Genomic DNA, 27543 nt, shown 5'->3' on the forward strand with positions numbered 1-27543 from the left:
CATCGGTATGGGCGTTGGAAGGTTTATTGATTGTGATAAAACAAAAAGACGCATCACATGGCCCCTCCGAGGGACAAAGTCTATGGTCTTTGGGCTGCATTTTTTTTTTTTGCTCACTTTTTTAATCATTGCTTGAAATGCATTGAAGGCGATTTTGGCCTATCAGAATAATGCTGCATATAAAAAAAAGCTCTTGGTCTCCTGATATGAGGGGACTCTCGACTGCGAGGGCAAATATCTCCTTAACGTTACGTGTCCTACAGGCCAGAAGGCCCTCACAAGAAAAAGTTACTATCAGAAATAACATGGACTGAAGTAACGTGAGGTTTTTGCTAGGCTTTTTACATAACCTTTTCTCTAGAGTTGTAACAGGGAAACCTGTTGTTTTTGGTTGCTCTGCTACTGTATTGTTTGTAAGGGTGGGGATACCTGCAGTCAGTTGAGACTGAAGAGGTCACTTAGATGAGGGATGAAACATATGTCAATAAATGTTGTATCCAGATGAAGTGATTCAACCTCCTTTGAGTTTCTCCCAATAAACATTGATGGATACAATCTACTTTGAAAAATTTACAGATATACAAGAGTATTGTGGACTTTTTCTATTTGTATGCCATTATTCAAAACGATGTATGTATCACGGACTATCTGAATAAAAAGGTAAGTGTAAAAAAAAAAACGTCATTTGGTTATGACAAAGTTAAAAAACAAAATGGTCTTTCAGTGAAGATGTACAGTGGATGGATACATTGCAGCTCGTGTACTGTCAGATGATGGCATGGTTGTTGATGTGGGTGCGTATAAAAACTGTACATGCAAGACATGGAATCAGAGCTTTATTGCTGAGTATTATATTAAACATTACAGTCAGATTAACTAGTTTGAAAACAAATAGTGCAATTATGATACAATACACAAAATGGCAGAAAGCATTATTTTACAATCAAGCCAACCGACTTTACAACAAGAGCATTGAGAAAAAGAAAAGGAGTGGGAGGAGCCCAAAAAACTCCATTTCAATGCGCTGTTATTAAATGATCTTCTCCATAGCAGGATATATACCCTCCCGGCTTCACCCACCCCCACACACACAAACGCACAAACACACAAACGCACACACACAAAATAATGGCAACAGTTTGCTGGTTGTCAGTTCAACATCCTTGCTCTTAATCCATTCATTATTGGAAAAAAAGAAATGCAGGCAGACACATCAGTACGTCCAACCGGTGGATTCTTTATTCAGTGTGAATCTGGCCCAGCCTAACCCTTCACTGTTGAGCATTTTAAATAAAATGCAGTACTCCTTTTAATGTTGCAGTAATATAGTACCTTTTTTAAATCTACAACTTGAGGTTTCAATTTGATAGCATCTTCTCAGCTGACTACTAGAGGCGATATTTCACTCATTCTACATCATTAGCCTTCAAATCTTAAAAAAAAAAAAAAACTGAAACCAACAAACGCCGAGTCTCACCAATCCAGTTTCATCAGATCAATGGAGGGGGAGGAAACAATGGAAAGCCTGCTTGACAGGTGAACTACACTGATATGGTTTGTATGTTTCCAACATCACAGTGCGTCTTACTGCTGACTGCTTCTCCGCAAGAAGACAATATTACTTGCAGTGTTTTATACAAGTCACTTAATGTCAGCACAGGTACATGATGTGGGCGGATGATTCACAGTGCTGAACTCACTCCACTTCCCATTCTCTCAGCCTAACCTGCTTCCATTTCAGTCCTTTCAGACAACTCCCTCATCACTGCTCCTGCAATCGTCCTTCCTCATCCACCTCTACCTCTCTCTCCAATTCACCCAAACAACTTCCTCCCAACAAAACACACTCACACTCTATGAACCCTCTCCCTGCCCTGGCATTTCCTGTTCGTCAGTCAGGCCCGCCCTCTACCTCTCTCTGGCAGAAGTGAACCAGCAATGTGTCCAAGTCGCGATGGTCAGCGGCAGTGTATAGAGAGCTCTCTCCCATCATGCTGAGAGCCATGCGCAGGGTGGACCAGATGTTGTCAGACATCATGGTGGCTGCAGCTCCTCCAGGCCCCCGTGGGGCTCCTGCGCTGTTCCCTGCAGCCTGGCGCTGTAGAGACAGAGCTTCAAGGAAGTGCTCCACAGCCTCTCTATAGGTAAAGGGGGAAAACAGGAGAGCATAAACAGGGATCGCTCTCTCTCTCTCTCTGCTGGGTGATCATCATGGCTGAAACATTCCTTTTCAAAGCAAACATCTTCCTGCTGGAATTTAGTTTTTCACATAAAATGCAAATCTCTCCAAACACACGGCACCTCCCTCACCTGTGTGCTCCTAAGTTTACACAGCTGATTCCCAAGTTGTAGCGACTGCGAACAAACCCTGGCTGCAGTTCCAAGGCTCTCCTGTAGGCGGCGACTGCCTCCTCAGAGCGGCTTCCATTTGCTAGTGTGGCACCCAGCTTATTCCACAGAAGGTAGTCCTGAGACAGAGAGAGAGACAGATACACAGATCATGTGTGTAGGGAAGACCAGGTGAATCTGGGCCTGTAGCTCCAGTGACGACTAACCTGTGGCGTGACAGAAAGGGCAGCAGTGAAACAGTCCACTGCTTTGTCGTACTCCCCACTCAGGTTGAACAGAACTCCCAGGCCACACTGCAGCTGGGGGTCCACCTGGGACAGGTCAGAGTTGGCTGCGCCCAGAAACAGGGATTGGACCTCTGTGAACAAGGACCTGTACAAGATGGAACAAAAGTCAAGCAAAGTCAATTTTATTTGTATAGCCCAATATCACAAATTACAAATTTGCCTCAAGGGGCTTTACAGCAACACAACATCCTGTCTTTAGACCTTCACATCAAATAAGGAAGAACCCCCCCCCCCCCAAAAAAAAAACCTTTAACAGGGAGAAAAAATATGAAGAAACCTCAGGGAGAGCAAAAGAGGAGGGATCTCTCTCCCAAGACGGTCAACATGCAATGAATGTTGTGTTTACACAATTTACACAATACAACATTGAAAGAGGATAACGGAATTATAATGGAATTAGAAAATATATGAACAATATGATGAGCAGGATGCCAAGCAGTGTCCAGACACCAACGGAACAGCCCAGGACCCAAGCCACGCAACCAACATCACCATGTTTAAAAAAAAAAAAAGTGAAGTAAACGAGAATGGAGAGAGGAGTTTAATAAACTGGATTATCGTTGATTTCTATACCGGCTTAATCAGAATCAAATTAATTGGCGCAGTGTGTTTATGCATATGAGGCACTGGACTCCAGTTTACAGCAGCTTCTAGTACTTGCATATATCACTTACACAAAAAACACCCCAAAACTGGGTGGGTAAGACAGTCCTGGGTAAGACGCTGGTCCTGGGTAAGACGCTAAACTGCAACCACAGGCTGTAGAGGGGCAGCACCTCACCTCAGCAAGGGCCCTTTGGCTAAGGACGACACCCCTACTGATAGATCTGGTCCTCCTGCATGCCCGTATGGTACTTCCCATGGTACCCAGTCCAGCCAACACATTGGGATAGGAGAAGGGAACACTGATTTCAAATCCACCTGCTGCCTTGTGGGTTATGCCTCTTTAGGCAAAGGCTAGGAGAAGGTAACTCTGAATTCAAATCCCCGGGCACAGTCTACCCAGCGATCAGTACCCGGAAAGGGTAAACCATAGCGGCTCCGCTCAGTCAACACGGCAGCGGTTCCAGCAACCGGCAGCTCTGTTTGTCAACCCGGCAGCAGTTCTGGCAAAAGCAACAGGATTCCTCTGCGGCCATCTCAGCTACACTGTGCCACCGAACAACAGGAAATCTTGCCAAGGGACACTATAGAGCACCAAATAGTGTCATCATTTAGGGTGCAGCCTCATGTTTGAGGCTGCTAGGGTGCAGCCTCACATGTGCCCCTGACCAAGGCAATGGGAAGAAATAACTGGAGTTGGTCCCCGGGCGCTTCACGGCAGCTGCCCACTGCTCCTAGCTACACAGCTAGGATGGGTTAAATGCAGTGAGTACACTTCATTGGTATGTATGTACAAAATGACTAATAAAGAACATTGTATTGTAAAACAAAAACAAAAGAAATAAATGGAATAATAAATGGAATACTGGAGGCAAGTATGTATGTATGCATAACAGGTATGTCACCACTATACAGAGTTCTGTTATGGTTGAATAATTAATAACTTATGCTTATATATTATATTGCTGCCTGGCGGCCTGTCCAGGGTGTCTCCAGCCGCCTGCCGCCCAGTGACTGCTGGAATAGGCTCCAGCATCCCTGCGACCCTGAGAGCAGGATAAGCGGTTCAGATAATAGATGGATGGATAGATGTATGTATGTATGTATGTATGTATGTATGTATGTATGTATGTATGTATATGTATATATATGTATATATATAATATACTAATATTATAACCTTTTTAACTATTATAACTTTTAACTTATTATGTTTATGTATTATATACGTATATTGTATTATATCATATCTTAAATTATCTTATATACTAAAAATATATACTATATATTTATCTATTATATAATCATCTGCTACTACTACTTTTGGCTGCTCCCATTAGGCGTCGCCACAGCGGATCATCTGTTTCCATCTCTTCCTGTCCTCTGCATCTTCCTCTGTCACACCAGCCACCTCCATGTCCTCCCTCAATACATCCATAAACTTCCTCTTTGGCCTTCCTCTTCTCCTCTTCCCTGGCAGCTCCATATTCAGCATCCTTCACCCAATATACCCAGCATCTCTCCTCCACACATGTCCAAACCATCTCAATCTTGCCTCTCTTGCTTTGTCTCCAAACTGTCCAACCCAAGATGTCCCTCTAATATACTCCTTCCTAATCTTGTCCTGAAAATCTTATCATCTTCAACTCTGCCACCTCCAGCTCCCCCTCCAGTCTTTTCATCAGTGCCACTGTCTCCAAACCATATAACATAGGTAGTCTCACAACCATCTTGTAAACCTTCCCTTTAACTCTTGTACCCTGATGTCACAAATCACTCCTGACACTCATCTCCACCCACTCCACCCTGCGTGCACTCTCTTCTTCACCTCCCTTCCACACTACCCGTTACTTTGAACAATTGACCCCAAGTATTTAAACTCGTACACCTTCGTCACCTCTACTCCTTGCATTCTCACTCTTCTGCTGTCCTCCCTCTAATTCACAGCTATGTATTCTGTCTTGCTCTTACTGACTTTCATTCCTCTTCTCTCCAGTGCATACCTCCACCTCTCCATCCTATCCTACTCTCGCTACAGATCACAATGTCATCCGCGAACATCATAATCCACGGAAATCCTGCCTGATCTCATCCGTCAACCTGTCCATCACTATTGCAAATAAGAAAGGGCTCAAAGCCAATCCTTGATGTAATCCCACCTCCACCTTGAACCCATCCATCATTCCAACCGCACACCTCATCACTGTCACACTGCCCTCATACATATCCTGCACCACTCCTACATACTTCTCTGCAACTCCTGACTTCCTAATATAATACCACACCTCCTCTCTGGGCTCCCTGTCATATGCTTTCTCTAAATCCACAAAAACACAATGTAACTCCTTCTGACCTTCTCTATACTTCTCCGTCAACATTCTCAAAGCAAACATCGCATCTGTGGTGCTCTTTTGTGGCATGAAACCATACTGCTGCTCACTAATTGTCACCTCTCCTCATTTTTTTTTGATTCACCCCCATTTTTCTCCCCCAGCTGTACTTGGCTAATTACCCCACTCTTCCGAGTCGTCCCGGTTGCTACTCCACCCCCTCTGCCGAGCCGGGGAGGGCTGCAGATGCCTCCTCCGATACATGTGGAGTCGCTAGCCGCTACTTTTCACCCGACAGTGAGGAGTTTCGCCAGGTGGACGTAGCACGTCCCCCAGTCCCTTCTTACCCCCTGAACAGGCGCCCCGACCGACCAGACTGCAAACTGCATGGGGGTCCAGCAGGTGTCCTATGATGTTCTTCGGGTGGGCCAATACCAGTCGTTCGAAAGACTACATGACCACAGACATCAGCGCAATAACCCTGTAGTCATTCAGTCCTGTGATGGAGGGTTTCTTGGGGACCGGGATGATGGTGGAGCATTTGAAGCAGGAGGGGACTTCAAACAGCTCCAGGGATCTTCAACAGATCCCTGGAGCTCCCCTGATCCCTGCGACAAGATTGGACCCAGTTGGTCAGCATAGGCTTTAAGACAGGACGGGGAGACACCATCTGGACCCGGTGCTTTCCTGGTCTTCTGTCTCTGGAAAAGCCGGCTCACATCCTCTACACTTATCTTGAGTGCAGTCCGAGTATAGGGGAAGGGGGGGGGGTTGCCAGAGGTGTGATGCGGGCTGTTGTTGTTTGGCTTGAGTGGATGAGAGATGTGAATTTGTCCCTCTCAAACGTGCAGTAGACGACATTCCAGTCATCAGCCAGCTCTTTGTTTGCCTCAGCATGGGGGGATGGTCTTCTCTAGTTTATGTCTTGCAGGCCTCTCCACACTGATGCAGGGTTGCTGGTTGAAAATCTGTTTTTCAGCTTTTCAGTATATCTTCTTTTAGCCACTCTGACCTCCTTTGTCAGTGAATTTCTGGCCTGCTTGTACAGTACAATCCACGCTACAGTAGGCATGCTGCTTGGTCTGCCGAAGTTGTCTTAGTTTGGCTGTGAACCATAGCTTGTTATTGTTGTATGTGCAGAAGGTCTTGGTAGGCACACACATTGTCACAAAAGCTGACGTAAGATGTCACAGATCTCAAAGAATTGGGTAGCAGTGGTCCAGTGTTATTTTCCCTGGTTGGACCATTAATATGCCGTCTGTATTTTAGTAGTTTGTGGTTTAATTTTGCTCTGTTAAAGTCCCCGAGGATTATGGAAAGTGAGTCTGTATGTTTTTGTTTCAAACCGGTAATCTAGTCGGCCAAGGTTTGCAGTGGATTTACGCTGGCCTGGGGTGGGATGTAAACACTGACCAGGATGAGGAATGAAAACTTCCACGGTGAGTAAAACGGCTGGTTTATGAACAATGTCTCCATGTTCGGGCTGCAATATTTAAATACCAGTGACATCTGTACACTAACCTTCCTTGTAGAAGCAAATTCCTCCACTTTCCCTGATACCACCATTACACGATCCGCTTGGTGTAGGCGGAAGCATGGCAGATTAGCTGGCTCAGATTCGCTGAGCCAGGTTTCAGTGAAACAAAGAGCACCCGAATGTGCAAAGCCCTTGTTCATCCCATTGAGGAGAAGCAGCTCGTCCATTTTGTTGGGCATGGGGCAGAGATTTGCCAGGTGAATCACTGGGAGTGCAGATCGAAATCCCCGCTGTTGGAGCCTCACCGGCACGTGTCCCCCTTCTGTGTCACCTCCATTGTCTCACAGAGAACCACTGTTCCTCCAAATAAGATCTCCAAAAAACTTTCCGGATTTGTGAAAACTGGTGAAAAACTATCTGGAGTTAACTGCATAGTGTTAAGCTGTTCTTCTTTAGTGAAGTAATCAAGTGTGAGTAACCGGACACACGGAAAATAAACAAAAAATAAAATATTAGAGAGTGTTGTACCGAGGCTGCCATCCACAGCATCATCACATTAATCTAATTAAGGTTACAGAAAGTTGAATCAGTTCATTGAGAGAAGTGTTTCGTCACTCATCTACAGCCCCTTTTCCACTGCATGGTACTGGCTCAACTCAACTCTATTCTATTTGACTCTACTCGCTTTACTTTTTGGGATTTCGTTTTCCACTGCAGATAGTATCCCCTCACGGCGAAGCCCCGCTGGTCATTTGTGGGCATGTTGACTAGTTTTTAAAAAAAAGATTTTATTTATATTTAAATAAATATACATATGTATATTTACAGTTTATTTTATTCATTTATTTATAGTGGTATTTTCATGTCACCTTTTAGTAACGGCTAGCTCACTTTGAACCTCGACGGAGGTGGTACCAAAAAAGTACCCGGTACCAGGTACCATCCCTAACTTTTGCCCAATGGAAAACCAAAAAAAGCGAGTACAGTTGAGTCGAGCCAGTACCATGCAGTGGAAAAGGGGCACAAGTGACCTCTTCAGTCTCAGCTTGACTGCAGGTATCCCCACCCTCACAATATATTTGCATAACGACTGAAAACAACGATTGGTTTCATATGCAAACTGCTGTGACCATTAACTAGAGTTACAACAGCAATGTGTACTATTCACAGAGGATTGGGGAATAGTTGCAATCACAGCATTGTAAGATGGCGACAGATGTACTCTCAGCCTTCCCCCTCGATTCAGGGATGGTTGTTCCCTCTTCACACAGATGGCCACTTTGACTCCCCGTTCAAATCAGTGTCCCTCCCTATCAAGGACATGCACATCCTCATCCTTGAAAGAGCGGCCACTGGCCTGTAGATGGGTGTAGACTGCAGAGTCCTGGCCTGACGTGTTAGCTCTCCTGTGTTGTGCCATCCTCTTGGCCATCCTCTGTTTGGTTTCTCCGATGTACAAGTCACAGCAATCCTCCCGGCAATTAACAACGTATGCTATCTTGGTCTGTTTGTGCTGGGGGACCTGATCCTTGGTGTGGACCAATTTCTGGCGCAGCGTGTTTTAGGGTTTGAAAGCAAGTGAGACACGGTGTTTGGAAAATACGCATGTCAACTGTTCCACCACTCCCGCCACATATGGAATCACCACTGGTTTACACTTAAGCAGCTGTTGTCCTTCTCCTCTCTTTGATTGAATAGTGCACGGTTTGGGCGTCTTCCTGGCTTTGACAAAGACCCAGTTAGGATAACCACACTTAACCAGGGCCTGTGTCGGTGGGGACGCTGTCAGCTCGGTGGTACAGCATCCTGATGACTCCTAGTTTGTGCTCCAGTGGATGATGAGAGTCAAACCTTAAGTACTGATCAGTATGTGTTGGTTTATGGTAAAAATCAACAATCAAATGGCCCCCATCACCAATTGCAGTTTCACAGTCTAATCCGTCATTTTTCACATCCTCCCTGGTGAACTTGATGTGGTTGTCCACAGCATTAATGTGGTCAGTGAAATGTGGTATATCCTGAGATTAACCCAGGTGTCGTCCACAAATCTGAACCAGTGGCTAGGTGGCGCCCCTGGATAGGACATCAAGAGCCCTCTTTTCCACTTCCTCCATATACAAGCTGTCCACTATAGGTGAAACTGGGGAACTCATAGCACACCAGTGCCTATAGTACTGCCCCCTATATGTGAAGTATGTGGACTGAAGACACGGCTTCAGGAGCAGACATACACAGTGTTAAGAGTGGGCCTACTGCTAAGGGTGGGGTCGTTTTGTAATTTCCTACAGACTACCGCCACTACCTCCACTGCTTCTTCAACAGGAACGCACGTGAAGAGAGACGTAACGTCATAAGTACCTGTTGTACTTTGTTGTTTGCACATCTTGGAGCTCGTACCTTTTTTTCATTTCACTGCACTCAGGACTTGTACTTGTGTGTACGTGACAAATAAAATGCTTGAATCTCTTGAATCTTGAATAAGAGACCATTGTTTCATCCCCCTCCATAGTGATGTCCCTCACCTTATCCACAAAATCCACAGTGTTCTGAATGTGATGTTCATTACTGCCTGCCAATGGGTTAAGAATAGATGCCAGAAACTCAGAGATATTATAGGTCACCGAGTTAATCATACAAACAATAGGCTGTAATGGCACATCCTGCACATCTAATTGTACATCTGTCGCTATTGTACAATGCTGTGATTGCAACTATCCCCCAGTCCTGTGTGAATAGCACACGTTGCCAATGTAATTCTATTTAATGGTCATGGCAATGCAGACGAAACCGATCATTGTTTTCGGGCGTTATGCCCCTGTATTGTTTATAAGGGTGGGGATACCTGTAGTCAGTTGAGACTGAAGAAACGTTTCTCTCAATAAATGTTGTGTCCAGATGAACTGATTCAACTTTTCTGTGATTTCCTTACCTGGATTCTTGAGCATGCATAAAGACAATTTAGTTAAGGCAATAAAGTAAAGTTTAGTTTGGCAAATTTCAGGTTTATCAGAGACTTCCTATCAGCTGAGGCAGCAAAGATATACTTCCACTCAGTGGTTGTTTCCTACATCACCTATTGTCTGATAAACTGGTCTAACACACACTTTACAGCATTAAAACCACTGGAATTATTATACAAACAAGCACTCAAAACCTTAGACAAGAAGCCATTCACTTTTCTTCATTGCCATACTCTAAAAAAGTATGATCTACTTAGACGGGAAAACGCCATCAAATACAAAAATGTCTGCCTGGTTTATAAGCTCAGGCATGGTTTACCTCCTCCTCCTCTGTCCAGCTTCATCAACTTCAAATCTACCACAAACAGAGCTACTAGAGGTGCGGCTAGAGGGGACTGCACAATCCCACTCAGGAGAACTGCTTTTAGTCAGGCCGTCTCCCCCTTTAGAGCATCACACCAATGGAACTCAGCACCACAGTCAATTAGAGAGTGCCCATCCTATTGTTTATTCATTATTCATGTAATCGTCATGTCAAGAAATGGCTTATTAAGAACCAACAATGTCACGCTGATGCTATTCGCACACACCTTTAACATGTTTAACTGTATTGTTCATTAGCTGTGTTGTATGTCTGCTTTTTATATATATATTATTTTCTATATTATCTTTTTCTACATTATTTGTATATATTTTTGTTTGCGCTTGTTGTGCTTGTATTGTATATTAGCCATCCATCCATCCATTAGCCGAACCACTTATCCTGCTCTCAGGGTCGTGGGAATGCTGGAGCCTATCTCAGCAGTCACTGGGTGGCAAACGGGGAGACACCCTGGACAGGTCACCAGGCCATCACTCACTCACTCACTCACACATACCTAGGAAACCGGAGGAGGAAACTGGAGGAAACCCACGCAGACATGGGGAGAACATGCAAACTCCACACAGAGGATGAACCGGGACGACCCCCCGCCCCCCCCAAGGATAGACTACGCCGGGACTCGAACCCAGGACCTTCTTGCTTTGAGGCGGCTGCGCTAACCACTGCACCACTGTGCCGCCCCATATATGTATATTAACTATGTTTTATGTTTATTTTATTTTTTTATTATTATTATGTTTTTATTTCTGATTTTTCCTTTTCTCCCAATTTAGCGGCCAATCGATCCCTATTCTAGTTCAAACACCCAGCCTTGTACTGCATCTCTTCGGCTGGCAGTCTCAAAGGAGACGCCTTGCGACTTTCGTGACGAGGTGAATCCAGGCCGAACCACTGCTTTTTCCAACACACAAAGAGACGCATTCATGTGACGAACACAAGCCGACTCCGCCCCCCTCCCTAAGACAGCGTTGCCAGTTATTGCCGCTTCATCGAGTCCGGCCATAGTCGGATCTGACGAGACCGGGCCGCGAACCCCGGTCCCCAGTGGGCAACTGCATCAACACAAAGCCGATGCTTAGACCGCTACACCACCGCGGACCCCTATGTTTATTTTTTTTATACTATTTTATTACCCTAGGATGCCTTACAACATCAGGCAAAGGGACTGCAGATGGAAACTAACCTCTTAGCTAACTCAGGTACATTTACATTTGTTTCGTAAGTTGATTAACGTACACTGTCCCTCTCCAAATAAACGTTTAAATAAATACATACATAAATAAATAAATAGATAAAAGGGTCACATGGGCAGTAGGCATTGGCAGGAACATACCCTGGATGGGTTGGCTAGTCCGTAACAGGACTAGATTATGAACTCCTTGCATAACTGGATGTGTTTCTGAAAGCACTTATGGCCTGTAGTATCTAAACTGGTATTGTTTTTCTGAATAGGGGAAGCAGTACTCACTCAGGCAACAGTGATCCAAATCTCTCCCTCTCCTTCTCTCTCTCCCTGGCTCCATCCTTTTCACGCTCACTCTGCTCCAGGACGGACTGGTAGTTCGGATTGTGCCTTAGCCAATCACGTAGAGTCTCACAGGCTTGTCTGTGCAGCGACTCGTTGGTAAAACTAACAGCCAACGCCATCAGAGCGGTCAGGTTGTCGTTCTTCAGCTCTATACACCTAATGGAGGATGAGCAGAAAAGGAAAGATGGAAAAACAAAACATGAAAGGAAATTACTAGACTATTGTCCTTGACACCTGTAGATATGCCAGCGGAGACTCTGCTGACTCATTGTAAGACTCCGGTGGTGACTGCGGTGGGGGGGGTACCTATGGAGGTTGCTCACAACAGCTCTGGATATCCTCCCAATATGTGGTGCTTTATTATGTTATGGGCCCTGCTAATTTGTTTATGGTTAAATCATCTTCCTCGGGCGTATTGTCAGTGCCTGTGCAGTAATTCCTACTTCTGAGAGCTAAAGGGCACCTGTAAATCTCAAAGAACCGTTTGCAATAAGCAGTGTCGCTCACTCAGATGCCAGCAGTTTGTGTGTTACTGTGCCTAATTTTTATATGGCACGATAAGGAATGATACTGCACTGTTCACAGCACAATATGACTCTCCCTGAGAGTTTCTGGTAGGGAAAAACATGTCTTGGAGTGGTTACACTCCTTCTCAACAGTTGTCTCCTGAGTGGTATGTTACTTGCATAACATTTATTGATAACCTGCCATTATGTTTAAAATTGACATGTACATTTTGTGATTGTAATATTCCATCCATCCATCCATTATCCGAACCGCTTATCCTGCTCTCAGGGTTGCGGGGATGCTGAAGCCTATCCCAGCAGTCAGTGGTGGTAGGCGGGGAGACACCATGGACAGGCTGCCAGGCCATCACACAGGGCCCTCACACACACACACATTCATACCTAGGGAGTAGGGACAATTTAGTACGGCCGATTCACCTGACCTACATGTGTTTGGATCGTGGGAGGAAACCAGAGCCCCCGGAGGAAACCCACACAGACACGGGGAGAACATGCAAACTCCACACAGAGGACAACCTGGGATGACCCCCAAGGTTGGACTACCTCGGGGCTCGAACCCAGGACCTTCTGGCTGTGAGGCGACCACGCTAACCACTGCGCCGCCGTGCCGCCGATTGTAATATCAAGAATTATAATTCTAAAGAATGATGCAACCTAGATGTGGTAATTTGAGTGTAATAGTGCAGCGAGACGACTGAGGTTTTACACCCCAAATACAATATTGATACAACAGTTTTTTCTCTTAAAATATTTTAGTTCCTTCCTCAAAAACTATGACTGGGACTCGATAACAACTGGATTTGATAAAACAGAACTTAATCTACACATTTCAAAGCCCAGTACATACTGAACAAGTGGATACGAGATTAAACGAGAATGGGCAAATTGTGTAGCTAAATCCAGACTTGAAAGAAAACCCTGCGTAGTTCAGAACAGTAGGATTCGGTGTGGCTTGTACAGCCATGTGTGTGCAGGTTTTTTCATACTGAACACGACACCAGCTGATTTCACTGAGTAGTCCTGAGTAAAATCAGCTGGGATACCGTTGCTTTGGAAACAAACATGCATACGCATGGCCGCCTGTGGAACATTACCGCATCCCACTGATCCACATGATACCAAAAACTCAGTTTTCTGCGGCTGGAGAATCCAAACACAGGCATCACTAGCAACTCATGGCAAATAGGGATGTCGATATGAAGTCCTTTAAACAAAACCAATCAGCCTCCTAATCTCAAGTAGAGCTTAACTACAGTTTTGGTAATGCATAGGACCTCTTTCAGTACACTGATGCTATATACATGTTTGTTGTTTCTGATGATTTAGATATGTGTGTTAAGTTATGTGTAGTGGTATGATGGTTTTGTTTCCCAGTAGGGGTTAAAGACTGAGATGTTGATTCAAGATCTTGTGTTTGACAAAAGTTGAAGATGCTAAGATTCTTGTTGGGAGAGATGAAGAAGGACAGGATTAGAAATGAGTATATTAGAGGGACAGCTCAGGTTGGATGGTTTGGAGACAAAGCAAGAGAGGCAAGATGGATATGGTTTGGACATGTGTGGAGAAGAGATGCTGGGTATATTGGGAGAAGGATGTTGAAGATGGAGCTGCCAGGCAAGAGGAAATGAGGAAGGCCAAAGAGGAGGTTTATGGATGTGGTGAGGGAGGACATGCAGGTGGATTGGCGTGAGAGAGGAAGATGCAGAGGACAGGAAGAGATGGAAGAAGAGGAAGAGTTTGACAAAACTACAATGGAATGTCTTGATGCATGCTCAATAATCCAGGTAAGAAAATTAAAGAAGGATGAATCAGTTCATCTGGATACAACGATTACTGACATACGCTTCACCACTCATTTAAGTGACTTCCTTCAGTCAATGGAACATATACTTCTATATACCATTTGCAATTCTTGCTCTTACCTGCGGAGGGCACTGATGGCAGCAAATTCTTGCTCATTCTCTGCCTGACAGGTTCCCAGATACTGCCAAGCCTGCGATCCAATGAAAAGACATTTACACCTCATTAGAATGCATGATTACAATGTTCCTTTTTTGGAGAGATGCTGAAACTAAACAGAAAATTTTAACAGTCATATTTTCTCTCACGTATTAACTGAAAAGTGTTTAAAAAAAAAAGTGGGCAAAACAGAAAACACACACATTTCTATAGTTTCTCACCAGTTGGTTTTCTGGTTCTCTCTGTACAGCACTTTCAAAAAACCGCACGGCTCCAGGGATATCCCCTGCCTCCATCCTCTTTACACCCTCTGCCAAGGGGTCTGGATGGGAGAGATAGGGGTTTTCCTCTTCAAACTGGTACCCCTGGGATAATTGAAACAACAAAAGGGGACAAGGGGGACATTGATGTCAGACATGGCACAACCATTCAAAACAAGGCAATGTCATCTCCAATTAACACCATCTTAAGAGGGTATCATTCAGCAGCAGAGATGTAAAAAGGAGAGCAAAAAGCAGGAAAACCTCAAGCTCCATCTTCAAAAAGCGCAAAAAGAAAATGGACAAATGCCAACAGACACACATGTTTCAGGTGCACTTGCACTCATGCACAGTGCTGAGCACATACATCTCCAAACACACTTGGCAGGTGGGAAGTGGTGTGGACAACTACCTTGTCATAGGAACTGTTGAGTAGCTGGTCAAAGTCAGACAGCCAGGGGTGGCTCTCGGCATCCCTCTTGGCCATCTCCTCCCACTCCTGCTGCAGCTTCTCCCAGAAGTCCACATCACTCTGGTAAAACAACACATGTCATCAGTCATTTACTCCTACTCTATATCTTCTTTATGGAACATTAGAAACTGTCTGAACATTTATGGGGCCCCACCTGGCTTCAATCTCACAACCTTTGGTGCATGGGTGCAGAGAACTGCCCCAACACAACAGTATTCATCTACGAAGGATTAAACAGCATCTATCTCACTGGTCACTGTTGAGCGAGGGCAGGGCTGATCTAGAATTCAAACTGGCGACCTTCCAGATACAAGCTTGTTTCACTAGGCGGTAAAATTCAGCCACCCCCTCCCCAACCGGTCAATAGGCAGTAGCTTTGTCAGTGAAGTTTGAATTTCTATTGAATCCCATCTCACCTCCACTGCAGCTTTGGCCTGTTGGAAATCAGGTCCTGATGTGGCGAACTCGTCTACCCAGGCTTCAGCCGACTCCTCCGACACCTGAACAGGAAGGAAGTAGTAACAGTAGTCGGCTGGGGCCTATCATGTGCCAGAGCAATCATAATGGGAGCTGAGGATGTTATGGTCAAATAGGGAAGAATAGCAGATGAAAAATGGAAAGGGAGAAAAGAATAGGGTAAAATGAAAGAAGCTAACGAAAGAGCAGATAAGCAGACTGTTTCTCCTACTCTCAAGTTCATCTCTTAATTATCTAGCAGCAAACACCACACAGGTTCTGGATGACTACGTGAGGTCAAGGGTGAAAATCCACTCAACAATAATGGCAGGGTTCAATGTTAAGAAGTGCATCTCCCCATTGAACCAAAAGATGCACACCATGTTGGTTACAAAAGCTTTGGCTGGATCAGCAGCTAAGAAGGAACAATAATCTGATATTATGAGCCCCACGCAACCCAAAAACCAGTTGGGCAGCCATGCTGCATGGACATTGCCATGACCACAATGGTCCTACCTGCCCGATGACCTTGGCCCACTGCTCTGCCTGTTTAGCCTTAGCTTTCTCAATCTTCTCATTGATCTCTTGGGTTTCCAAGGGAAGACTCCCTCCCCCAGTCTCCTCCAGGAACTAGGACAGTAAGCAGTGGGGGGGCGGCGGCGGAGAACGGGGGGGAATGTTTCAAGGAGGCGAGGAGTGGTTCGTGAAGGGTGGTTTGGAAGGGGGAGGGAGTAGTAGTTTTAATTTGGGGTGGATGAGTTGCGGTTGTTAATTGAGGGGATGGCAAGCCGAAAGTTCAAAGGCGGGTCAAAAAAGGGGAAAAGTAGATGACAGTTAAGAGGGCAAATAATGAATGATACTATAAACAAACTGGTAACAAAAACAGGGCTGAGGGACTATATATCTTCAGTTCAGTGAATTCAGGGGGGAAAACTCCATAAAATTAATGATGTGAAAATGTCCCGTCTTCCTAAATTGAATTGATGTGGGGGAAAAAACCCCAGTAATCCCAGTTCTAGCAAAATAAGGAACAGATGGGGAAACTGAGCCATGGGGGGGGGGGGTATCTATACCATGGTTTTCATACAGAAACACAAAAATATAAAAGCATAGAAAAAAAATATAGTTAAACACAGAATCCCCTTTTGCTCATCAGTTTCCATCTGCAATGCTGTGAGATTCATTTAACGGGGAGACTTGCGGCTGCTATTTGATTACATTTGTGGAAACTATTACTCGACATCAGATACTGGGGTAATGAGTCACAAGGCATTCACTGTAGAAGTGGACCAGTATGCCTCCCTGTGAATTCCCGGTTGCAACCATCCCATCCTTCGGTGGGAAGTGGCTCATACCTGGTTGAGGTTGGAGGCCCAGTTCTGAGCCTCCTTGGCCTGAGCTTTATCTGTGTGCTGTTTGTCTGCTCTGTTCTCCACTGTGACACTGCCCTCGCCAATCTGCCTAATGAATCGCAGGAACTACACAAAAAAAACAAAAAAAAAAACAAACGACAACAGCAGCAGTTACCAACACTAATGGGTTACGTTCATACCAAGACAATTCCAATGCATTTCTTTACATCCGACATTTCGATGTGTGAATTCGCAGCAAACTAACACAAAGTCTTGCCAGCAACAATGCCCTCCTGGAAAGGCAGCAAAAAAATGCATCATCTGCCCTATCGAAGCACTATTATTTCAAAGATCTCTTCTACAATGGCGTTAAAAGAATGCAGAAAGGTATGGTGACAGACATGGAAAAAGCATGACACATGGACAAAAGAGGGAATCTGTTGCTTTTAAATGGAGTTACAGACAAACACAAATGGCTCACCTCAGTGTTCTGTAATTTGGGGTCATCAACCTTCGACACGAGCTCATTGGCGGTTTGTTTCAACTCATCTCCTGGTTGGTACTCTTTTGTCCTGTTAGAGCAGAAGGAAAAGAACTGTTGAAATAACAGGACAGCAACAAAGTTGCTAACAATTGCTACTGCGTCACTTATTTTGCCACGCAAACACATGCACACACACACACAATAAATATATACACACACATATATATGCACACACACACAAGATAAATGACATATTGGCACCACTGCTGTGCAAGGCAATACTGTACACAGTAGAGGTCAATAGACTATACAAACTTGTCCTTTACTGATAATGATTTGCCTTGAATAACAAAAACCATCATCTGTACGTCAGCATTTCATGCACTGACTTCCAACAGCTATTCAGCTGCAACACTGCCTTCTGACAAAAGTTCCTCATTGGACATACAGCTTCTCAAAAACATCACATAAGGTTGCAGGGTCTCCAGAGATTGATAAATGTTTGACACACGCGTCAAGAAATGGAAAAGACTTTCAAGGACTTCAATCTTTTCTTCCCGTTGCCGCACGTTCTTATTCTCTAACCTTGCTCGAACTCTTTTTCTTGCCCTTCTTCGATAGACAGCTATTCATTTATTTCTGTCAAGACAGTTCCAATTATCTCTCCATCCCTGTCTGCCACCTCCCACGACTCTCCGCTCTTACCACTCGTGGTCCTTGTCTCCAAGGTCCCCCAGCCACAGCTTCTCCTCTGACTGCTCCAGATATTCCTCTGCCCAACGCCCAGGATCTGCAGCAGAGTTAAAACAAAACAAAACACAAAAAGTGAGGAGAGAGTAAGGAATTATTTCGTGTTTCCCTCTATGGTAATTCCTGTTTGCATCATATATGTATAAGATGATACGACTGACAGCTGAATCCACAAAGAAGACAGGAAATGTGCGTTTCCAGGGAGAGAGGGAGAGGGAGAGAGAGAGGATACATGAAACAAATACAAGTTACCTGCAGCCTCGGCAATAAACTCTTTCGTCCAGTCTGCGTCAGCTGTGTCATTGAGTCCGGCCAACACCGGCGAAGAGGCAGCGTCAGCACCTGACAAGAACTCAGCAGCCCAATCACCAGAGAGGGCTAACGCTGCCACACCTGGAGCTAGGAAAGGAGGTCAAAGAGCACCACGGTTTGAAGGGGTTCAGAGTAACAAATAAACCCAAAGCAAAAAGAAATTCTATAGAAGACAAACAATGATTGTGCAGAAGTGCCACATAAGTATACCTCTCTGTGGTGCCTGTCTGTAGCTCTGCTGATCAATCTGCTGCATCTCCTCCAGTAGCTGGCCCATGTCAAAGGTGTGTGTGGGCCGCGGGGGCGCCTGCAGGAACTCATTTACTAACTGCAACGACAATGTACAAGTCATGACAAGCCAATGGCACATTTTATATTTTTGTAAATATATATATATATATAAGCAGAGAACAACAGCTAAAATGTAGTAGTATTACTAGTATTGCTTTATCAGTGCAGCAGAGGGACATCCCTCTACTTTATATTGTCAGGTAAATGTACACAGGAAGCACTAAGAGCACTGACCTCTTCTTCAGTTGCAATTTCAATGGATGTGGGAGGGATCTTAGGGGAAAATACGAGAGATTAGAGGCAACAATTGAAAACTGTTGTCATACATCTATTTTCTATACCTGCTAAATCAAAATCAGGGCAGCAGCAGTTTGGTGGCTATACAAATCAATAATTTCATGAAAGTCAGGGAGACATCCTGGAAAGATCGCCAGTCCATCGTAGGGCCACATAAAAGTCACTGCTCATACCAATGGCCAATTTTAAAGACTCCAATTTCCCTAACATGTGCGTCTCTGGCCTGTGAGAGGAAATTGGAATACCTACACAAAACCCATGTAAACACGTGGAGAACATGGGAAGACCTGCAGAGGGGCTGTAATTTAAACCAGAACCCTCTTGGTATGAGGCAACAGTGCTCAACAATAAGCCACCATGACGTCTTCAGCTTGTTATCAAGATGAAATTAATTATATTGTGCAGAAACACCATTATTAGTGTATTATCAGATCTGAGAAATGTAAACACTACAGTATATGGAAAAAGAATATGAATATGTAACATATGGACTAACGCTAAGATTCACATTTCAAACGTTGATGAATATGTCTCTATTACTTACTGTAGGTGTTGACCGGTGCCTCCATGCCCCTCCTTCTTGGGTCATCTGACTGGTCAACTTCATGAGGGGATTGGCTCCCCCACATTCTGCCTCTACCAGCTCCCGCATCGCCATGGCAACACAAGGAAGAGGCAAACTCAATCAGACCACCTTAGAGCTAAGAAGGAAAACAAATTCTCTGGTTACCTTGATTCAGATGAGTCATCAAAAATATTACACAGGCAACTGTATTCTAATTACATGACATCGATTTGCTATAAGGCAAATAGGTGGGATCAAACTATTAAGATACTCAACTATTCCACTATTCATTCATTTGTGCTGACACAGAACACTGGATAAGACTTAACAAATGTGATCAAAACCAAACAATTTAACAAGGTCCCTGGGAAAAACATGCATAACACCTAGTTTCACTCCTTCGAAAACCTGACAGCAGTCCAGAAACAAACAAAAAAAGGAAAGTCCCAAACAGACAATGTCACCACTGTATCAATTCAGTTTGTTAACATTTCTGTCCATCGTCCTTTTTCTGGACTTCCCATCACCGTTTGCATGAAGTGGGCTTAACTGAGAGCAGGCAGCATCAACACTGTAGAAAGCCGGTGAATTAAGATACTGTAGTCCAGGGGTGGCTAACCATGTGCCATGCAGGTTTTCAATCCAGCCAGACTCCACGCCAGGTGATTTCACCGATTAGCAACCCTTCAACCAAAGAGGAAGAACGCATCAGTAAAATCACCTGGCGTGGAGTCAGGTTGGAATGAAAACCTGCATACACATGGCTCTCCATGGCACATGGTTAGCCACCGCTGCTGTAGTCCATCTGAGGCAGACAGGTCGACCAAGGTGAAATCTGTAGGGCGCTTGGCCACTTGCATCGCACACAGCCAAATTCAAGCTCCATCTGTCATGTCTCTTGCCATGTTCTGGCTTAGGCTGAACACACAGCCATGAACACTGATGAAGAAGCTGCACCCCCTAAACAATGACGATACAACAAATGGCAAAAAGTAACCTGTCAAAACTTCTACACTCCTCAGCCTTCACCCTGGTATCGCTCACCCGATTCTCCAGATGAAATCAACATCTGCAAGCTCTTAAAACGGCGGTTTAGCTGCGTGACTGAATTCTAAACTGTGAAAACGGTGATATGCAATACACAGAAGGCAACCATGCGCTTCAAAAGGATGACCAATATCTCACAGATGAGCAGCTAACAATTTTATGTTCAGTGGCTTACACAACCCCTCCAACCATTCTGTTGGGCAGCAATGAAAATTTCCAAGATGAATTATGTCAGGAACAGAAACTTACGTCCCCGCCATCCACTCTATTGCACCGGTCTTGTGGTATCCTGCTAAAATCAAAAACCATTCCAGCAAGTGGTGTTCAGTTCTACAGGTGGTCTGCCCGTCGTTCCCACTGTCTAGGATTTACATTTAAGATTTGTTTTCCATTGACACAAAGGGCTGCTGTATGATTAGGGCCACACTAAGAGGATTAGACAAAGATATTAATACACACTACGGCAAACAGGCGATAAGATTGTCACCATGACATCTGGTCACTTGTTCACTTACACACAGTCTGTTCACTTCACTGACACTGGAGGCAGAGCTGTGTGCTGACAGACAGAATGGTGTGTGTGTGTGTGTGTGTGTGTCCAACACACTGCAGAACAACACAACCCACTGGAGGTTCACTTTGACGTCACCGTTACTGTATTGAGGTAATCAACTGTGCACAATTGAAAACGACCCCCTGTCGACCAAAAGCCATCGAACTTAGACCACCACTATATAGTTAAAATCACGTGTCTAGCGTACATCGATGAACTGTGATCCTTTGTGCTCAAGCCAGCTGTGGGTAGAGCTGCCTGTGCTATGCGTGCACCTCGAGCATGGCACTGACACAAGTTGGGGATCCGCGTCCCACTGGGGCCACCCACGAGCTAATGCGCTTCATTGTAACGAGGTCTTGAATCCTCGCACCGAGAAAGCGCAACAGAAACGCATTCGCGTCATTTCCAGCGGCTTACTGGGGGCCAAAGTGAAGGTTCGAGGAGGAGCCCCAGCCAGCTGCGGCGCTCGCCGATACCAATTTCGGCTGTACCAAGAGAACGGCTACGTTAGCTTGCTAGCATGGTTCACTCCGGACTGCGGTCTCCACCACGCAAGAGCCCCATTCGGCTTCGCCGCTGAGGTGATCTATCAACGGGCGAACCAAACGCGGTTTTCAGGGGCAGGGGGGGGGGGGGGACCCGACCGACACGCTGACAGACGCGAGTGTGTGTGCGGTGCGGCGCGGCTAGCTAGCGTTAGCCGCGTTGGTGCCACTACAGCGAGAGCCCATCCGGCGTGGAAGCTATCAGCTAGCTCCGAACCGTTTACCTGACACAGCCGCCGCTGCTCCCAGAACGCTCCTCTCCAGTTTCTCCCCCCCCCTCTCCTCCTCCTCCTCCTTTGTTTTACGGCCGCGCTATTTAGGAGAAGTGTCGACGGCCCACGCCGATCAAACCCCGTTTCCCGTGTGCTTTGTCCACGCGTCTCTCTGTCCACCTCAGTCCTCCATCACCCCTGAAATTTAAAAGCTACACCGCTCGCCCGGGGTATCCCTGCAGCCGGACGAGCTCGTATTCTCCGGCGGAGTTACGCACGAAGGCGCCGCGGTCAACTCCTCCGCTTCCGCTGCGTAAAAAACAAAACGCGGAGCGGAGCGGAACGGACGCGGCGGAGCGGACGCGGAACGGAACGGACGCGGCGGAACGGACGCGGCGCATCCGCGGCGCATCCGCGGCGCTGCTCCAGTCGCCTCTGCCGGATAAACTTTTTATTTTTTAAACAAATGTTATCATGTCATTATAAAATATCGGCACGAACAAAAAAGAGGAGTGTGATCCGGACGGGCAAGTAAAGAACAATACCGGGGATAAAAAGCGAGTAAATTCTGGGCGCTGCAGAAACCGCAGCGAACAAAACGCACGCGGACGCTCGTTATAGGGCACGAGAATAATCAATAGGAAAAATAAGAGCGATCCAAATCACCGTGACCCCGTTTACACTTGGTTTTAAAAATGCGTTTTGGGCGATCGGATCACAAGTGGACCGGGAGACACGTCGCCGTTTACACCTGTGTCTATCGTGCGTCTCCAAATGCGCCCTGCTGACCACCTGTGACCAGATTTCGTTACTCCGATGAAGAAGAAGAAGAAGAAGAAGAGGAAGAAGAAGATTTCCTGTTCGGTCCTTGTCGGGGACGCATCAGGACGCATTAGCGTTTAGATAGGTGGTCAAATGCGTCCTGCTGACCACCTGTGACCAGATTTCGTTACTCCGAAGAAGAAGAAGAAGAAGAAGAGGAAGAAGACGATTTCCTGTTCCGTCCTTGTCGGGGACGCATCAGGACGCAATAGCGTTTAGATAGGTGGTCAAGTGCGTCCTGCTGACCACCTGTGACCAGATTTCGTTACTACGAAGAAGAAGAAGGAGGAGAAGAAGAAGATGATGATGATTTCCTGTTCCGTCCTTGTCGGGGACGCATCAGGACGCATTAGCGTTTAGATAGGTGGTCAAATGCGTCCCAGACCACCTCGGCAAGTGGTTTGAGTAACCGGTTCACAAAACGTTTGGGTGGTCGTTTACACTGTCCACTTGTGATCCGAAAGCTACTACTACTACTTTCGGCTGCTCCCGTTAGGGGTCGCCACAGCGGATCATCCGTTTCCATTTCTTCCTGTCTTCTGCGTCTTCCTCTGTCACACCAGCCACCTGCATGTCTTCCCTCACCACATCCATAAACCTCCTCTTTGGCCTTCCTCTTCTCCTCTTCCCTGGCAGCTCCATATTCAGCATCCTTCTCCCAATATACCCAGCATCTCTCCTCCACACATGTCCAAGCCATCTCAATCTTGCCTCTCTTGCTTTGTCTCCAAACCATCCAACCTGAGCTGTCCCTCTAATATACTCCTTCCTAATCCTGTCCTTCTTTGTCACTCCCAATGAAAATCTTAGCATCTTCAACTCTGCCACCTCCAGCTCCGCCTCCTGTCTTTTCGTCAGTGCCACTGTCTCCAAACCATATAACATAACTGGTCTCGCAACCATCTTGTAAACTTTCCCTTTAACTCTTGCTGGTACCCTTCTGTCGCAAATCACTCCTGACACACTTCTCCACCCACTCCACCCTGCCTGCACTCTCTTCTTCACCTCTCTACTGCACTCCCCATTACTTTGGACAGTTGACCCCAAGTATTTAAACTCACATGCCTTTGTCACCTCCACTCCTTGCATCCTGACCGTTCCACTGTCCTCTCTCTCATTCACGCATAGGTATTCCGTCTTGCTCCTACCGACTTTCATTCCTCTTCCCTCCAGTGTATACCTCCACCTCTCCAGGCTCTCCTCAACCTGCACCCTACTCTCGCTACAGATCACAACGTCATCCGCGAACATCATCGTCCATGGAGACTCCTGCCTGATCTTGTCCGTCAGCCTGTCCATCACCATTGCAAACAAGAAAGGGCTCAGAGCCGATCCTTGATGTAATCCGACCTCCACCTTGAACCCATCTGTCATTCCAACCACACACCTCACCACTGTCACACTTCCCTCATACATATCCTCCACCACTCCTACATACTTCTCTGCAACTCCTGACTTCCTCATACAATACCACACCTCCTCTCTCGGCACCCTGTCATAAGCTTTCTCTAAATCTACAAAGACACAATGCAACTCTTTCTGGCCTTCTCTATGCTTCTCAATCAACATTCTCAAAGCAACTTGTGATCCGAAAGCAAAAGAAAAAAACAAAAAAAAACACATTTTAAAACCAAGTGTAAACTCCTGTCATTGCAAAGGGCAACGGGCCGGAATTTAGTCACAAGGGACGATGAACAAACCTCTTTTTTAATGGATAACCTGGTGAAAACGCCAACACGTCTCACCCAAATAAGGCCAGGGCTGTAGAGCAAACTTGTTAACTTGTAATGAAATATCAACGTAAAACAACAGGGGGGCTGTAACCTGGACAGGCGAGCAGAGAGAAGACTATGCAGGCGATAACAATATTGTGCAAGAATACAAAGTCCAGCAAATCATTTATGAGAGCCGGGGGGTCGGGTGACTTTGCATGACAGTAGGTGGCAATCTTTAGTGTCAACAATCTGAATCTGCACAAGTCCGAGATCAAAACACACACATCAATTTGGACCAGAACGACAATAATTCTGGGCATCAGTTGCATGGAAGTTTACATCCATTCACAGTACGTGACAGTAATGACAGTTAAGCATTGTCTCAAGCATGGCCGACAAACGATGAACAAACCTCTTTTTTAATGGATAACCCGGTGAAAACGCCAACACGTCTCACCCAAATAAGGCCAGGGCTGTAGAGCAAACTTGTTAACTTGTAATGAAATATCAACTTAAAACAACAGGAGGGCTGTAACCTGGACAGGCGAGCAGAGAGAAGACTATGCAGGCGATAACAATATTGCGCAAGAATACAAAGTCCAGCAAATCTGACCCCTCCGTTTTTTTTTCTAATCACAAGAATCCCCCAGTTCAAGTCTGAAACCAGCTGATCAATCCATTTTTTTGGTGTAAAGTTAATTATTCCCCCCCCCCCGAACCACAAGTTGTTTGTTTGTTTGTTTTATACTCTACTAGATGGTTGGTTTATTCAGTGGCCTGCTCTGACAAGAACAAGTCAAGAAAAGAAGACGTCATATACTAATGTTTTATTATGAATTTTGCAACGTTTTCTGACAGTTTTCAATAACAATCAATCATCATAATCCATGTTATTGTTTCATCAATAATTACAATTAATGTTCCAATAGTAACGTAGTAATAATATAAGTTATCAATGCAATGCTTATCCATTCTTAACATTACACTTAAAAACAACAGGCTTTGTTTACTGACAGGTAATAGCACTGCACATTGATAGGCTACAAAGACAGACAGCAAGAGAGACACAGAGAGAAAGGTGACGGAAAGTTGAAGGACGAGAAGGCGGGGGGGGGAGGAGGTGAGTGGGAGGAGGGAGGGAGAGAGTGAGGAGAAGCACACAGTTGTACATTCATTGAACCAAAGATATGGACTGGAGTGGAATGAGGGGGAGGAGGAGGAGGAGGAAAACAACAACAACAACAATGAGTGTGAGATGTAAACAGCAGAGATAGACCTTCAATATCGTCAGGTGGAGGAGTGAGAGATGAAGGCAGTGAGAGGGACAGACGAGCTAGCTATCACAGCAATGTGCCCTCGTTTTGACCGTGATTTGGATGTTGATGAGCTTTTGAGTTACGACAGAATAACACACAAATTAATAAACACTCGTCGAGCCAGGGAATTTCCTCCTTATCACTACTACTATTATCATTATTCTGTTTTCCGATGTTGTAATATATATATATATGTGTATATATATATATATATATATATATATATATATATATATATATATATATATATATATATATATATATATATATATATATATATATAAACTCAGATGGAGAAATAACATCACTATGACTCATAAATCATTAGGTGTAAATTATAACCTGTTCACCCTCAAAAAGTGTGCAGAAAAGAGTGTGCCTGCAATAATAACAGTAAGAACAATTATAATATCATAATTATAATATTCATCATTGTATGTACAGAAGATTCATTACAATCAATACAATCAAAACTGCCCAAGCTGAGCTGACATTCTGAAAACAGCAGGGGTAGCATAGTGGTGTGTGTGTGTGTATGTGTGTGTGTGTGTATGTATGGGTGTGTGTTTTTATGTGTGTGTCATCCTGTCACCAATACATAGATGTGGCAAGAGCAGTGCACAGCGAGTGAGAAGAAGTAGTTTTGACACATTCCTGGGATCATTTATGAGAGCCGGGGGGGGGGGGGTCAGGTGACTTTGCATGACAGTAGGTGGCAATCTTTAGTGTCAACAATCTGAATCTGCACAAGTCCAAGATCAAAACACACACATCAATTTGGACCAGAACGACAATAATTCTGGGCATCAGTTGCATGGAAGTTTACATCCATTCACAGTACGTGACAGTAATGACAGTTAAGCATTGTCTCAAGCATGGCCGACAAACTCTGCAGGCCCATACTCTGTATGATAACCTTCAACTTTTATCTAATATATTCATCTTTTATTAATTTTTTTATCTTTTATTACTTTTTATATATTCATCTTGTGTTATTATTATTTTTTTGTTTGAGGACAGAGTAACCAGTTGAGGGACTCTTGAAAGACCTCGTCGTGTGCCACACAATCGGTAACCTTTGACCGCCACTCTTCACCGAAGGGCGAATGGTAGGAATGTATAGAGAGATGGTGAGAGGAGGAGGGAGGAAGAGATTGCGCAGCAGACATCTGAAGTCAATCGGCGGAAGTGTGTAGAAGTGGTGGGACTGAGGTTTTTTCTCATTGCCTACAGATCTACTCAAGGGCAGTGATCGTGGATTGCTTCGATATTCATTCTTGTAAGGTTTCATTATGTGTGTGATACTAACACGTATACAATCTTTCTTCAAAACAGAAATAGTCTCATTCAACCGGTATTACACTATACGGACACTTTACCATCTTGTGATTTAGAACTGGTACACCACATACAATTTCGGTGGAGTTTGGTCAGGCTGTTGCTTCACATTATATGTATACATTGTGCCATAGAACATTTAGGTGGAGAACGATTGCCCGTACTTGGCTATAGGTCACAGATGGTATCGAGTGTCGGATAACTATAGTGCGTGTGTTGTGCATTGTGTTTATAAGCATACATTCCTTTAACTAGAGGTGTCAGCTGTTGTCAGTATTAAACGTGTCAAAAGTGTACGAGTGGTAAGCCAGTTGTGGTTTCCGTGGGAATCGGTGCAGAGACACATCCGGT

At 45.0% G+C, this 27543-nt stretch overlaps 1 protein-coding gene across 3 annotated transcripts; it reads right to left on the minus strand.

Moving 5' to 3' along the window:
* Positions 1 to 820: 820 nt before the first annotated feature.
* pex5 (peroxisomal biogenesis factor 5) lies at positions 821 to 22289 on the minus strand. Of its 3 annotated transcripts, XM_056285759.1 has the most exons (17): positions 22014 to 22289; positions 19621 to 19777; positions 19014 to 19052; positions 18699 to 18816; positions 18429 to 18575; positions 18132 to 18216; positions 17424 to 17514; positions 16946 to 17068; positions 16107 to 16220; positions 15551 to 15634; positions 15075 to 15194; positions 14624 to 14767; positions 14366 to 14436; positions 11857 to 12072; positions 2556 to 2721; positions 2311 to 2468; positions 821 to 2138 (listed from the first exon to the last, which is right to left on the minus strand). In XM_056285759.1, exons 2-17 carry the CDS (start codon positions 19732 to 19734, stop codon positions 1892 to 1894), a joined length of 2037 nt encoding a protein of 678 aa, XP_056141734.1. In that variant the 5' UTR covers positions 19735 to 19777; positions 22014 to 22289; the 3' UTR covers positions 821 to 1891. The 3 variants fall into 3 exon arrangements, with proteins under 3 accessions (XP_056141734.1, XP_056141732.1, XP_056141733.1); XM_056285757.1 differs by lacking the exon at positions 16107 to 16220; XM_056285758.1 differs by lacking the exons at positions 16107 to 16220; positions 16946 to 17068.
* Between the last annotated feature and the right edge of the window lie 5254 nt (positions 22290 to 27543).

This window comes from Lampris incognitus, chromosome 9, assembly GCF_029633865.1.
Source record: "Lampris incognitus isolate fLamInc1 chromosome 9, fLamInc1.hap2, whole genome shotgun sequence".
NCBI lineage: Eukaryota > Metazoa > Chordata > Actinopteri > Lampriformes > Lampridae > Lampris > Lampris incognitus.